At 36.6% G+C, this 16254-nt stretch overlaps 1 protein-coding gene across 7 annotated transcripts in view; it reads right to left on the reverse strand.

Annotated features, from left to right (window-relative positions):
• Window positions 1-16254, reverse strand: part of SPEF2 (sperm flagellar 2) — a 196774-nt gene that overhangs the window by 35734 nt on the left and 144786 nt on the right. For all 7 annotated transcript variants that reach the window (XR_001830836.1, XR_001830837.1, XR_001830835.1 and 4 more), the window contains 3 exons: window positions 14347-14498; window positions 10505-10685; window positions 1939-2086 (listed from right to left, as the gene is read on the reverse strand). Coding sequence is in view for 2 of the 7 variants with exons in the window: in XM_017548274.1 (XP_017403763.1) it covers window positions 1939-2086; window positions 10505-10685; window positions 14347-14498 (481 nt within the window). In the remaining 5 variants the exon portion in view is untranslated. The remainder of the gene's footprint in view (window positions 1-1938; window positions 2087-10504; window positions 10686-14346; window positions 14499-16254) is intronic.

A 16254-nucleotide genomic window follows, 5' to 3' on the forward strand; every position in this document is an offset into this window, starting at 1 on the left:
GTGATAGTAAAGAATTTATAACCTATTTAAGCATCATTATTATTTTTTGAGAGAGTCTTGTCGCCCAGGCTGGAGTGCAGTGGCATGCTTACAGCTCACTGCAGCCTCAAACTCCCAAGCTCAGGTGATTCTTCTATCTCAGTCTCCCTAGCAGCTGGGAATACAGATGTGTGCCACCACATCCAGCTATGCTTTTGTAATTTTTTTTTGTAAAGACAGAGTTTTGTCCTGTTGCTTAGGCTGGTCTCCAACTCCTGGGCTTAAGCAATCCTGTCTTGGCCTCCCAAAGTGTTGGGATTACAGGTGTGAGGCACTGTGCCTGGCTAATTTAATTAAATTTCAGTGATTATATAAGAGCAATAGAAAATATAAATTTGTCAGTACTTATCAAAGGATTTACCATAGGCTATGGCAGTATGATTCTAGTTGTAGGGCCCATTTACATAGTTCTATTTTCAGTTCAACGAATCTTTCCTGAGGGTCTGACCTCAAGGGGTTCAAATCTTGTAAAGAAGTCATAATGTGAGCAAAGAAATTGTCATATGTTGCAATAATAGATGTACGTATAAGTTACAGATGAAGGAGAGATTAATCTCTCTGGATTTCTGTTTTATCATCTGTAAAATTAAGGGATCAGACCCTAACAGTTATTTCATTAGTCAACAGAAGCATTTTCCTTATTCCTGCCACTTGAGATGGACTGAAGTGGTGCATTCTTTATTGAGGTAATACTCTTCCTTTTCCTTCAAGTGCCACTGACCCACTCCCTTCTCCATCCTCAGTGTGTTTCTCTAACTTCCATTCTGGGCTGCTTGAATGTTTTACATCTAGGAAGCATCTTCTATGCCCTCAGATGGAGTGAGAAGACCTCGTTCTCAAGGTATCTGTACCTCCCCTATCAAAGAACAATGGTTATGTGTCTGTCTCTACTGCAAGACTGCAAATGGATTAGGGCAGGGACCGTAGTTGTGATTTTTGGTTTTGTTTTTAATTTACTATTGTGTTCTTGGCATCCATATAGAGCATTTCACACAGGTGTCTAAAAAACATATCATGGACAATCTATGAGTGGAGTTCTTCTCATTTGCTTCTCAAGATTCCACTTCAGGGGGGCGGAGGTAATGTTTGTGCCAAAGCGATTCATTCCTAAGTTTAATTAGAGATCTCCTTTAAAATGAATTTTCTCAATTCTTTGCTTTTCCTCATGCTACTGAGGCAGAGATTTAGGCAGGAGGCCTCCAGGAGAAAAGAACTTGCTCCTGAAACATACACATTGCTTTTAAAAACACAGCTTTTAAACTTCTGTTTGTTACTGCAGTGTTAGCCTTTTTGTGCAGACCTTTCAGATGACACAGTACAATCCTGGAATTTCTTTAAAATTTCAAAACTGGCCGGGAGCGGTGGCTCAAGCCTGTAATCCCAGCACTTTGGGAGGCCGAGGCGGGTGGATCACGAGGTCAAGGGATAGAGACCATCCTGGTCAACATGGTGAAACCCCGTCTCTACTAAAAATACAAAAAATTAGCTGGGCATGGTGGCACGTGCCTGTAATCCCAGCTACTCAGGAGGCTGGGGCAGGAGAATTGCCTGAACCCAGGAGACGGAGGTTGTGGTGAGCCAAGATCGTGCCATTGCACTCCAGCCTGGGTAACAAGAGTGAAACTCCATCTCAAAAAAAAAAAAAAATTTCAAAACTGTCTTTGAGGTTTATTTCACCCCAGGTACATTTGGCTATTTGGAACAACAAGTTAGGTGGGCTTGCTATGCAATATGATTTGCCACTAACACCACAAATAATAGAAGCCTGGGTCTCTAGTTTAAACCGAATGAGCAGCATTTTAGTGGCATAGAGGCTAATAATGTGTCTGGTTAAATGCTTGTTTTCTAGCAAGGAGAGGTTTCAGCATCCAGGGTTCTGAGTGTTAAAACCATAAATACCTTTGGGTTTTTTGTCTTCCTGTTTTTTCTTGGGTGGCTCCTTTTTGGCTTTTTTATTTGCACCCATCTGAGGAGATTTTTCTTTGGGGTCTGCTGGCTGGTTTTCTTTTTCTTCTTCCATGAGCCTCTGATGAATTTCAGCAGCCACCTGGTTGCATAAGAGCAATATTTCAGTTAATGTCGAATTATAAAATATGGTAACCATTTGGATGTAATCATTACTAAATTCTGTTGAAACCTTAATCCACTGTAAACAGTCGTACCCATGTACTCGAACATTACAAAACACACCCCACGATGTTTGACTTAAGCGGAAACCTGGCCCTGTCCCAAGATGTGGCTTCCCTACCACCATCTGTGTGGAGGCTGCTCACTTTCTCAAGCCCTGCCTGCAAAGCATCCTTATGTTTCCTCATTGCCACCTCTGGACTGTCACAACTCCATGATTATGCAAAAGCTCCTTTCTTTTAAATCTCAGACACACATCTGTACTTCTCAGTTCCTTTAATCTCTTGACTTCCAATCTGGAATATTTCCCTTTATCAGTGTTTCCTAATCTTTTCTTGATAACTGATCCCCTGCAGAGTTTTTTTTTTTTCTTTTTTTTTTTTTTTTTGTCATTTATGTTTTTTTAATACTGCAGAAGTGTATTTGTTTATGTCCTGGGTATATATCTGTGGTTTCCACACATGTATTTTCATTACCTCTGGCCATAGCCAGTTTTGGGGAATGCATGTCCTGTGTTAACTGGGTCATGAACACTTGACTCCTGGGCTTCTATTCTACTTTAGCACTAAATATCATCCACAAAATAATCAGTATTTGTGAGGTTGACCCAGCCCACAGGCTAACCCCAAGGTTCTTAGCTTCCTCTGCTGAGCTGACTTTCAGCTTCTCTCCATTCCACCAAGCATCTCCTTTCATTCTCACAAGTGTCCTGCTTTGAGATTAGTTGTTCTGTCTCCTCATTATAAGTGCTGAATGGAGAAGCTCTGTCCTTCCCCACCCATGGGGTCAGGAACTGCAGGTATCCCTCCACCTCTCCTCTGCAGCTGGCTCAGCACTTCAGGCAGCAGAAAAAGCCTGGTCTCATGACAACACAGATGAACCTGGAGGACATTATGCTAAGTAAAACAAGCCAGGCACAGGAAGGCAAAAACTGCATGATCTCACTTATGTGTAGAATCTTAAAAAGCCAAAGCATGGAAGTAGAGTGTAGACGAGTGGTTACCAGGGGCTGGGGTAGGTGAGTAGGTGGGACAGGGAAGGGGGAGATGTCAGCCCAAGGTTTCTAAGTTTCAGCTAGGTAAGAGAAATAAGTGCTGGTGATGTATTGCCCAGCACAATAACTATAGTTAATAATAATGTATTGTATATTTCAAAATTGCTAAGAGTAAATTTAAAATGTTCTAACCACAAAAATAATAAGTGAGGTAATAGATATGGTAATTAACTTGATTCAATCGTCTCACAACGTATACAGACATCAAAACTTCATATTGTACCACATAAATATATGCAATTATTATTTGTAAATTAAGATTACACATATGTACACTCTTGTCTTGAGGCTTGTGCCACTGGTATTGTACTTGCAGTGAGAAATACTGAACATTTTGCAATTAGTTCAACTGCCCCTGGGGAGGCGAAAGTTGTTTATGAGTGTCGCCCTAAGAAATGAAAAACCAGGAAAGAATCCCAAAGGAAGAAACAACACACACACACACACACACACAATTGTGGAGGCAGCAGCAACATAGGGTTTAAAACTCTAAAATCTCAGTAAAGTAAGTGGTGAAAAAATGGGGGTTCTTGGGGCTTATTTATAATTTTTGTGGAGAATGGGGTGAGGAGGTGAGAAGAGATAGAGGAAGATTAATGGAGGTGAATAGAAAAATGAATAAGGCATAATCTCTACCCTTTGTGGGTGAAATAAACCAGCCAGTTCCTGCCTTCTCCAAAATTCTGCCACACTTCATACCCTACGGCAGCATCTAACTGTTCCTGAGTGTTCTATGAGTGTTAAGTCTTGCCCCACCCTCCAAAGGGACCTCATGCTTCCCAGAGCTAAGCCAGCCCTACTTCTCTGTAATCTTCTTGGCTTTGAGTATCTGAGCTGTGCTCAAGAGGATGCCCAGCAGTTGCTTATTAATCAATGAACTTTCTTTCAAAATAATCATTTTCCACAGAAAGTACCCACAACTTCTTCAACATCAACAGAACCTTGGAGGAATACAGGAGGGTTTCAGAGAGCAAGCAGATTTGGTTTTTCTTTCTTCCTTTTTTTCCCTTCTTTCTGCCTTTGTCTTTCTTTCTTTTTCTTTCTTTCTTTCTTTCTGTTTTTTTTGTCAGATGCCCTCTTGATAAAAATGAATTCCAGATACTGTACTTGCAAATTCTTAGTAAAGCTGAAAGCAGGCTTGCTAACATTCCTCCCCTAAATTGCAAGCAATTCAGTTTTTAATCGGTTCCTGCAAAGCACTCTGAGTTAGCAATTTTCTTCAAAATTGGATTTTTCTCCTTTGTAAACAACTTTGTGATGATGATGATAATTGTCATAATTATCTGCATAATTATGTATCATAATTATCTGAATTTTTCTGGTCTACTTCCTTCTAAGACCTCTGGGTTGCTATAAAAAATTAGCATAATTCACAATTCATTCAGCAATCTAGCTTACAAAGCTGGAGAGAGCTTTAGACATAATGTTTTGACATTGTGGGTGTTAAAAATATGACTTGTTTCTTTGAAATCATTGCATACCTCTTAATTAGAAGGAAGTTTTGCCAAAAATTAACAGCCTACCAAATGGATAGCTCCTGGTAAAACTGCTGTGTAGAAAAAAGCCTGTGTTGAAGTGTTCTCATTTTTAGTTGCACTAATCTCAGCTGGTACTGCTTGCCCCACAACAATTTACTGAATCACACCTGTTTCATTTGAAATTCAAAGTTCCCTTAAGGTTGTGTGACGTCAAAGTCAAGCAGGATTCAAATATAATTATTGGTAATATTAATTACTAAACAGTTCATTTTCCTATGCTTTTCGAGATTTTTAAAAGTCCACAAGGAAAAGGGGACAATTTTAAATACATGTCTTAACATAATTACAAGTTAAAATTTATTGTTTCTAAAATACTTTATATACATTATTTCATTGGATTTTTTCAGCGATTCAGTAATGGAAAGATAGACTGTTTCCAATGTTACAGATACAGCACTAAAGGATTAGAGAGGTTAAGTGATTTTCCTAAAATCATACAGCTTAGTCAAGAGGCACAGCCAGTGTGCTCTTTGTGCTATATGAACCTCTCCTTCTAATAATATACCATTTTTAAGTGTCATTTTAGCAGGTAATTTTAATGGGATTCATAAGACTTGTAGATTATGTCTGTATTGCTCATTTAACAGTAAGAATAGCCCTTTTTTTTTTTCTACAGCCTCTATGTCTGGTTTCTTACTTTCTGGTGTTTGGTACTTATTGTGACCAATTACTTATGACCATTACTGTCACTACTGTTATCACTTATATTGACATCAGTATCATCAGCATAGCAGGAGCAGCATCTCAAGACTATAATAAGTGATTATTATTATATTATGCTAGATGTGGGCATTATGCTAAGTTCAAGGTATACAAAAAGTTTTAGAATCTAGTTAAGTATTCAGACTAACAACTAACAAGATACAAATTACAAAACAACAACAACAACAACAACGAAGCTTATATATGAAGAGCCAAATGAGTGGGAAAGACAATAACTGCTACAAGAATAGGAAGAGCACATGATCACAGATGGCTGGTACTTCAGGAAAGAGCAAATTAACTGTTCAGGAATCAAGGTAGAAACTAATGCTGAAGACCTAAAGAAGGTCAAGGATTTGAGATTCTTTGATGGCAAGTGGAGATCATCACACTAACCCATTCTTCTCTTAGGTCAATAATGAAAAATCATTTTAGTATCCTTATATGCATCATATCCCATTAAAAAACCCTAATACTTATTTTCTTTCATCTGGTCCATTTTACTCATTTAAATTTAATGTAGTTGCAGATATATTTGGGCTATAAATCTACCATCTTCTCTGTACTTGTTGCTTGTAGAGTATTTTTTCTGCCGTCTTTTCTTTTCTTCTTTTGGATTAAATATTTTAAATTTCACTTACCTCTTATGTTAGCTTGGAAATAGCACACACTAAATCACTTAGTGGCTACCCTGGAAATAACACCATGAATCATTGACTAAATAAATGACTTTGATGAGTTACTAATTCATGGTGTAATTCCCAGGGTAACTGCTATAAGAATAGTAACAGAATACATGATGGCCAAACTAACAGAGAGAAAATAAGCAGAAAAGATGAAAATGAAAGGATGAAAAAGATATGACATGTCAACAATATCTAAAAGTATAATTTACAAAACAAAAGGACTATATATACAGAAGATTATTTCATAAGAAAAGGTTCAATTCACCAAAACGATTTAACAGTTTAAAATGTGTAGAAATTCCATTTGACCCAGCAATCCTGTTACTAGGTATATACCCAAAGGATTATAAATCATTCTGTTATAAAGACACATGCACACGTATGTTCTTTGTAGCACTGTTTACAATAGCAAAGACCTTGAACCAACCCAAATGCCCAACCATGATAGACTGGAAAAAGAAAATGTGGCACATATACACCATGGGATACTATTCAGACATAAAAAAAGGATGAGTTCATGTTCTTCCTAGGGATATGAATGAATCTGGAAACCATCATTCTCAGCAAACTGACACAAGAACAGAAAATCAAACACCACATGTTCTCACTCATAGGCAGGTGTTGAACAATGAGAACACATGGACACAGGGAGGGGAGCATCACACACTGGTGTCTGTTTGCCAGTGGGGAATGCTGAGGGAGGAGCAGCAGGGGGTGGAGAGGTTGGGGAGGGATAACATGGGGAGAAATGCCAGATATAGGTGACGGGGGGATGGAGGCAGCAAATAACCTTGGCATGAATGTACCTATGCAACAATCCCGCATGATCTCCACATGTACCCCAGAACCTAAAGTACAATTAAAAAAATGTGTATAGTCCCAATTTCATTGCCTCAAATATACATAAAGCAAACTGACCAAACTATAGATGACCTTACTATAACTCAATAATTAAAGGAGAAAACAAATAAAATGAGAAAAATAAGATATAAATGATATATACAAAATATGTATTTAAAAATACATAATAAAGTAATAAATATATCAAAATATTTATATATAAACAATAAGGTATCATATGTATACTAAACAATTAAATGAACGTATTTCACACACATAACATTTATAAAACTGATCATAAGGCAACTGCAAAAACTTTTATGAGAATATGTTCCATGAATAAAATGTAATCTAACCAGAAAACAACACATTACTTTGAAACTTAAAAATATATTTCTAAAATGCTTTGAATTTGATGATAAAAGTAACACATCAGAAACTTTGGGATGAAGCTAAAGCAAGTAACAAAGGAAACTTCAGAGTAGCAAATGATTATAGCAGAAAAAAAGACTGGACACTAATAAACTATGGTGTACCTGAAATCCCTAGGGAAAGAATGGCAAGGCATACTCAAAGAAAATAGCAGGAGGAAAAAATGATATTACAAAAAGAAAAAAAAAACGCACAGTAAAAGGAATCAATGAAGTTAAAAGTCAGTTATTGGAAAGCCTGATATAATTGATAAACATCTGGCTAAGCTGATAGAAAAAAAAAGAGGAAAAGCACAAATAATAAACATCAGTACTGACAAAGTGAACATCACATAGTCATTGCAATATTAACACAAACAGGCTATTTTAAATAACTTCATGTAAACATTTAGAAGTAAAAAACTTCTTAGCAAAATAACACCAAAATCAACGCAAGCTTTTTCTAAGAAGAAACAAAACCAGAAAGCACTGCATAATATATTAAAGATAATGAATTCTTGAGGGAGGGAGGACAACACAAACTCCTCCCACAAACTTCCTATAAAACTTTAGGTCTAGATGGTCTCTCAGTGAGTGCTACCAATCATTTTAAGAAGAAATAATCCCAACTTCCACAAAATTTTCCAAAGTATAGAGAGGAAACATATCCAGACTTGATTTATGAAGCCAGTGTTATCTGGATGCTACAAGCCAACAAAGATAGCATGAGAAAGGAAAATTACACTCTCTCGCTTTCACTCTCTCACTTAAAGATTAACATTCTAAACAAAGAATTAACAAAACAAATCCAGCAATATGTAAGTAAGATGATGCCTCATTAAAATGTTGGACTTATTCCAGGAATGTGATATAAGTTTAACATTAGAAATTGGTCAATGTGATTTTTCACATTAATAGAAAATGAAGAAAAAATTATATAATAGAGGCAGGAAAAGCATTTGAAAATACAATTTCATGAAAAATCCTCTCAGAGTAAACAGGATATGAAAAGGAATGCTCATAATCTGATAAATACTGCCTTAAAAATTAGCAGCCAACATTTTTGTGAATCTTGACAAGCTGATTTGAAAATTAATAGGCAAAAAGTCATGAAAATCCAAAATGTTCTTGGCAGATGACAAGGTGGGAAGATTTGCTCATTCAGGTAACAAACAAATGGTATGATATTGGTGTGGTGTTGGTATAAGGCTAGGCAAATAGAGCAATGCAACACACCTGTACAGACGTGGCCATCTAATGCATGACAAAGATGACAGTGCAGTGAAATGGGGAAAGGGTTTAGCACTACCTATGAAAGCCAAGGTATTATGTATAGTATTGTCTACTAACTTGAAATGTAGCACACATTACTAGATGTATACTCAACAGTTATCTACACACATGGGTACCAGTAGACATGTACAAGCATGTTCATAGCAGCAGTATTCATACCAACACCAAACTGGAAACCCAAAAGTATATCAAAAGCAGGTTGGTTAAATAAATTGTGATACATTCATATAATGCAACACAATACAGCAACAAAAATGAACAATATAAGATTACTCTCACAAAGAAAGTTGAGCAAAAAAAGACACAAAAAAGACAAGATATGAGTTCATTTATCTAAAGCTCAAAAGCAAGGAAAGCTACACAACAGTGTTTAGAGGGATAGACTTGGTAATGAAACTCTTAAGAACATCAAGCCAATAATTCCTAAAAAGGCAAGACGGTGATCCCCTTTAGAGGATATCAAGTGGGTTAGGAATGGGAAGGAGCACAGTATTACTATGTAGGTGCAGTCCTTGTTCCGTTTCTCCCCAGGGAGTGGTGCCATGAGTATTTACTTTAGGTGGGTTCATTAAGCCATACAATTATAATTCGTGCATTTTCCTTATGTATGTCAAAATCCACACTAAAATGTTTTTCAAAAGAAGCAAAACAATGAGAGGAGCCATTATTACTTCTGAGAGGGGAAAAAGAAAGAAGTGGGGAGGACAAAAGAAAGAGACGGAGAAAGAAAGGAAACACTGAGGCTGCTTGAATGAGAAGGTCAGAAAAAAAGAAGCCTGAAAGCAGAGAGGCCAAGAAGGGACTTGGAAAGTGTGCCCAGTTGGAAATTTCGTTTGCTGTGAGATCTGGGATGCAAGGTTCTCTTCTACCTCTTTCACAAAATCTTTTGGAAAGTTGACACGGCTTTCTGTTTGAATGATATTTCATGGAAACTCAAAGAAGGCTTGGCATGGAAAAGAGAAAACATCTTGGTGGACCCAGGACCTGGTAGATGAGGGAATAGCAATTGATTATCTGAGTTAAACTCTGTGTGTATCTTCTGCATGGTATAACGCTTCTGCTTAAAGTTACGTGTATGCCTCCCCTTTACCTTTTGATTTAGATAGAAATGATATAAGCTTTGAAGTCATAGAGACCTAGGTTCAAATTTTATTTGGACATTTACCTGTTAGAAGAATTTGGGCAAGTTTCTTAGCCTTTCTGAACCTTAATTCTCCATCGTAAATTGGATAATAATATTTACCCCATAGGTGACTTAGAAAAAATGCCTAGCAGAGACGTTGCCAACTAGAGCCCTAGAGGCCAGAGGTGTGATTTCCTTGGCTCTGCAGAATATTTTTAAAATTTTTTACTTCATTTCTTACATACTAAAATTAGTAGTTTTACATAAAAATCCGAATGTCTGGCTTTTCTTAGAAAATTGGAAAATCTGGCCATGTCAGACCTCATTTTTAAATGGCAACTTCATTTGCACCTGCAAACAGGGGTGTGACTTCCGCTTGGCCCCAGACCCAGCCCTCCTGATTGTCTTACACTTGACCCCCCTCATTAACATTTCCTGACTGGCTTTAGGCCCTGCACTTGGAACCTGAGCCCAGCACAGAAAATAATCTAAGTGTTGTTTCATGATCTCAAATACGTATTGACTGAATCACATTTCTCTTTTTATTTTTTTCAGAAAAAAAAAATGCTTTGAAGATTTAACTTTATACAGTGTTTGAGAATGTTGTGCAATTTTCAACTTACAGCATATTACCAACCTTGGTCCTTAGTGAGTGGGTATTACTAACAGGAAATATAATGAGCACTGCTTACCATGTGAGATACTGCTAAAGAAGCCTGCTGCCAGGTGTCCATGACCAGCCTCTCATTGGCCTCAAAGTTGGACTCTATGTTTTCTAGGGAGTTATCCATCTTGCCCTTCAGTACTGATTTTGTTTTTGGTTTGGGCGTAACTGTTTCCAGAGAAATGGACATTCGAGGAACTAGAGGAATTCTTTAGGAAACAAACAAGCAAAAGGGATATAAATATTTTTCTTAACAGAATTCTATTTTTGTGACCATTTTACTTTGTAAATGTTACTGTCTTGGTTCAGTCTTAATTTTCAAAGTTTTCCTGGAAGAATTATTTTAATGGAGAAAAGATTATAAAAGACAGCATTCAAATTTTTGTGGTCTAGAATGTCCTGTTAATAAGAAGAGACTAAAAATGAACAACAACAAAACATACTTTTCAGGCGCTTAATTCTCAATAATTATAAAACAGAAGATTAGACAATGGCCATTATAATGAAATGCAACTTTGGAATTTGTTCCAGAGTATACACTTCTGATGAAGGATAAATAAAAAAATCAGTCAAGAAAAAGCAAACCAAACAAAAGTGGGCATCACTTCTCTAAGGTGAAAAGTATCATTTGGCATCCCGAAGGGCACAGCTGAAGGTAGGACATGTCTGTCCATAGCCATCCCACATTGAACACCCCTGATCTCTTCTGACATGTGCTACTGCACATGACTGATACTAATGTGAGGTCTGAAAGGGGCTACGGCACAGAAGCAGCTAAGTTTTGATGGTCGATGGGGTAGTTGACAGCACCACCCCCACAAAGGTTTTCTCTTTGTTTTATAAAGTGGTGTGGGAACACAAAGTTAAGCTCTTCCTCCCTCTTCCCTTATTGCTGCTCCTGTGTAGAAATTTCTAAGCTGCCTCTGGGAATATCTTAACCCAGAAGGATCCCAGGATCTCAAAGGTTAACAGAAGCAGAGAAAGATCTACAAGGTAGAAAGTTTTTGTAACTGGGACCCTGCTTTAGTAATAGAAAGTGCAAAGGGTTATCAGCTTGGGGAAGAAATGAGAAGAGAGCAGCTCCAAGGATGACTTTGTTGAAACTAGAGGAGAAGAGTCAGACTCAGTAATCTAGGAACAAGCATTTGGTTTTGTAGACTCAAGTTGTTGGAGAATAGAGCAGTGATTCAGAAAGATGATTGTAAACTCCACAAACAGTTAGCTTGCTTTGAAGCATCAGACAAGGTTTTGAACCATCAGACAAGGTTTCTTGAACTTGGCACTCTGATTCTTAAAGTGTTTGAAATAGCTGCCTCTGTGCAGTAGCCCCTTTCAGACCTTATATTAGTATTAGTCATGTGGTCCTGTCAGAGGTAGACCACAGTTTACCATACCTCAAAAGGCAGTGTATTGAAGATCTGCTACTCATCTATGCACAAATTAAATTACATTTTAAGATTAAATGAGGCTAAATCACTGTCACTCCAGTTTGACTGTGATTCCTGTGTTCAGTAGGTTAGGGTAAGGCTTGTGTGATCGTCTCTAGATGTTTAATACAATACAACATGTATTTTTCAACTTCTTGCTTTGGAGGACAGCAAAGCAGTAGCATGTCACTTAGAAAAAGAATTTGCGTTTAGAATTTATTTACTGGAAAAAACACTGGTCTAGGTAGCTCCCTCACTATTAGTAGGTATGAACTTGACGTGTCACTTGATTTTATGAGGTTCAGTTCTTCCTAGAATAATACAAACATAATTATTATGAGAAGTATTCATTATCAACTAATTATTGGTTATTACCATCATTGTGAATAATCTTACTATACTACTACTAATATTATTATTGCTATAGAGTTGTTGGGAGGAATAAAGTAGAAAAAATATATGAAAATGTTTATCACTGTTCTTGTTTCCCTTTATATGACAGGTTGATTGGTTAGTTGGTTGATATATTGATTGACTGATAGTTCCAGTAGGTACCCAAAGCTGTGGTTTGAGGCTGAGACTGGTGCAGAGTTATTTGCAGGAAATAAGAACTGGCTGTTCTTTTGCTAGTTTCATTCTACTAACCAACATTAACAGCTTCCCCATTATGCCCAACTTGCGATTGTGTGCTAGGAACAGAATGTACTGCCATTCTAGACATTGAAATCTGGCCTCTTTTCATGGTTCTAGTGGTTCATATTGCCTTTGAAATTTTTTTTAATTGTTTTAATCTCAAAGTTCTTTTTCAGCAGCTTGCTGAACGTTTTCCTTCTATATGTGCCAAAAAGAGGGGACACATTCTTACTCTTAGATATTCTCGTGTACACATGGGCCTGACAGGGATGCGATGAGGGTAGACGGAAAAAGCCAGGAAAGAACAGAAGTGGGCTTTGGATCACTGCATAAAATATTGTGTTCAGGCCATCTCAAATCCTTTTTGGAACAAGGGTGAGTAAAAGAAACAAAGCGGGAACATGCAATAGGTAATAATCAGCATTTATTGAGTTATTGGGACTCGGTCTCATCTTCTGATACCATGATATGGTACTAAATGCTTTGTAGATTTTATTTTTTGTAATCTTCACAACAACTCTCCTTTACAGATAAGGAAACTGAGACTGAAGAGAGATGGAGTGAACCTGACAACAAATAAATTGTCTTATTTACATACAGTGATTGAGTAACAGAACCAAGATTCAAACCAGATCTGTCTTACTTCAAAATATATACATTATCTTCCATTTAGTTTGTGCAACTCCTGACACCTGCATTGACTGAGCAAACTTGTAAAAATATAGTACACTGCCTTTCACATAAGATGTACATCTCCTTGGAGATTTAAATTTAACTTGCAGTGCCTTTATATTATTTTTTTTAATCTGATTTTCTTTTTCCCCTCCTCATATCTGATATAATGTTTTTTTGTTTCTTATTGCCTGGCTACTGATTATTAAAAAGGATTGTTTTAATTCTTCACTATATTTTATTGATTTATTTTCAATTAAAATTCATTTAATTTTTAAGGATTTTGATTTCTATTTTTTAATTGCCTTTATTTCGATTCTTATTTTTATCTTTCTTAATGTTTTATAGTTGGAAACCATGCCACAAAAATTGGAACCACTACTAACTACCATGTCTCGAAGACATTTTTCTGTCTGTTCAGAGCTTCTCAGAGTTTGGGATCTTGCCTTTCCCTTGCCCCTACCCCACTGGATCTACAAAAACAGTGACTTATAGACTTTTATATTACACAGGATTTGCTTGGCTGAAAATAAAATTTGTCTTTTATCCTATCACCAAGTTTGTTTTTAGCAGAAATCTGACGTTAGACTATTAATAAGTCTTTCAGTCACTCTCATAAGGTCATTGTCACATACTACTGAGACTTTACTGTTTCTCAATGTCTTCACCTATAAAAGAAGACTCAAAACATCTTCCATTTTCATTTATATAATACAATATGTACACACCCACACACCCACACCCACACAGCCCTGCTTTGGTCCTTTCATAAAAGTGTTAGAGGTTCATAATTTCTTACCAGAAACCACTGGGGCCAAAAGTGCTTCAGAATTCAGAATTTGAGTATACCATATATTCCCTAATACCACCTGCAGAGTCTGTGGAATGACTCCATCATAAAATGCATTTTATCTTTGCAGCAAAATGAGTAAATATTCCCTATAAATTGAATAACATATGTTAGTAGTCTTTAGTCAATGACATACTAACTTTAAAAGAAAACCATGATCAGTTATTAGAGCTTTTTGTACCTTGGATTTGCAGATAAAGGAGTGTGATTTTTATTAGTGGTGATTAATTTTAAATCACGAAGCTTTATGTTCAAAACAATTCCGTGTGATATCATAGTCTGCCTTACCTAAGTTGGCTTTCGGAGTTGTCTTTACTATCCAGTTGAACCAAAGGGATTCTAGTAAATTTTTTATTATCCTCTACTGGGATTTTATTTTCCATTCCCCGATAATAATCTTGAAGGAGTCTCTTCGTATCTTGAAAACGGTTCAGTTCTGCCTTTAATAGCAAGTGTGAATGTTAATATCCAAGAAAGAACAAGCTGATCTGTACATATTTCTGATAGAAGCTCCTGAAAGTGCTATTTTGAAAACATTTAGATTGAAAATAATTTTCTCGAAATTAAGAAGGAGCATTGGTTGTAAGTATATATCTAAGATTTTCATTAAAATTAAAAATAATTAGTGACTTTGTATTCTCTATATTTACTGAACATGATTCAACTTAACAGAATGACTTTTCTATGCCTCTTGACATTGTGACAAGCAGTTACAGGATGTATGATGTTTGAAGTAGTGCATATTATTCATTATTTTAACATTAGGGATTCCTGTGTATTGAATTAGGAATTCAGTCAGCCAATATAGTAGCAAACTACAGTAGCAAAGTTCATTGTCAAAGGTAGCATATTAGTTGATTTGGGAGATACCAAAAAATACTATATATACAAATAAAAAATGCAAATACACACAAAAAAACACTAGGTTCAATTGGTTCACTAAAGCAATTGAACTTAGATGTGGAGAAACAACAAAGGGTAACATAAAGTTTTTTTGTTTTTTTTTTTTTGACAGAGCCTTACTCTATTGCTCAGGCTGGAATGCAGTGGTGTGGTCTCAGCTCACTGCAACCTCCACCTCCTGGTTCAAGTGATTTTCCTGCCTCAGTCTGCTCAGTAGCTGGGATTACAGGCACCAGCCACCACGCCTACCTAATTTTTGTATATTTAGTAGAGACAGGGTTTCGCCATGTTGTCGAGGCTGGTTTCAAACTCCTGACCTCAGGTGATCTGCCCGCCTTGACCTCCCAAAGTGCTGGGATTACAGGGGTGAGCTGCCCCACCTAGCAACATAAAGTTTTAATGAATAGTTCTCTTTCCACAATTTTTTTTCTTATTCAGTATGTGGAGAAGAGAGAGAATTCAGCGCTCACAGCTAAACACTTCTGCTTGCATTGCCAGTAAGTACCTTGTGAAAAATGGAGCAACCAAGAGGAGCTGGTAGTAAGGTGAGCATCAGTCATTCCCTTGTTGTGACTTCCTGTCACCACAGGTCATTTTCTTTTGTGGTATGCATATGCTGAAGTGTGTACATAGTGAGATTCTGTAGTGCCAACAGCACAAATGTAGAATGTGATTTTTTTCAACCTCGTCTCCCATTGGGTTTACGACAATATGGTGCATATCTGTGATTCTCTTTGTTAGTGTAAACATGACCTCCAGACTTTGCTTTAGCCAGCTGGACTACTTAAATCAGTACCCGAGGGCCTAAATATTGAAGCTCCTTATACAGATGTATTCCATGATATCTAGTTAATTACAGAAAGCATCTTTTTAAAAAGAAAAACAAAATTGACTGAATTTTCAAAACCTTATGTAACCAAACTCAAAGATATTTACAAAAGGATCCCTACATTTATCAAACAATTAGGTAGCCACTTATTTCATAAAACATCAAGAAATATTCTCCTACTGCCACGTTCACAGTTCAAAACAAATAAATGTCTGTGTTTTTTTGTTGTAGTATACACTAAAAGACAAGAACAGTTTCAATAAGTCTGTGTTTGATATAGAAAAGAGTAAGCCAAATTGCTTCTGAAAAGCTGTTTTCTGTTCTATTCAACTTTTCTAGCTAATGAAACAGGAAGAAATTAATTTGGTGAACTTGAATCTAAGTTAAAAAATAAAAGTACTATTTATGTCTTGTTTCACATTATAGAACATTTTTTTCTTTTCTCTTTTCCTTCTTTTTTTTTT

Source organism: Cebus imitator, unplaced genomic scaffold (assembly GCF_001604975.1).
Source record: "Cebus imitator isolate Cc_AM_T3 unplaced genomic scaffold, Cebus_imitator-1.0 Scaffold205, whole genome shotgun sequence".
Taxonomy (NCBI): Eukaryota; Metazoa; Chordata; class Mammalia; order Primates; family Cebidae; genus Cebus; species Cebus imitator.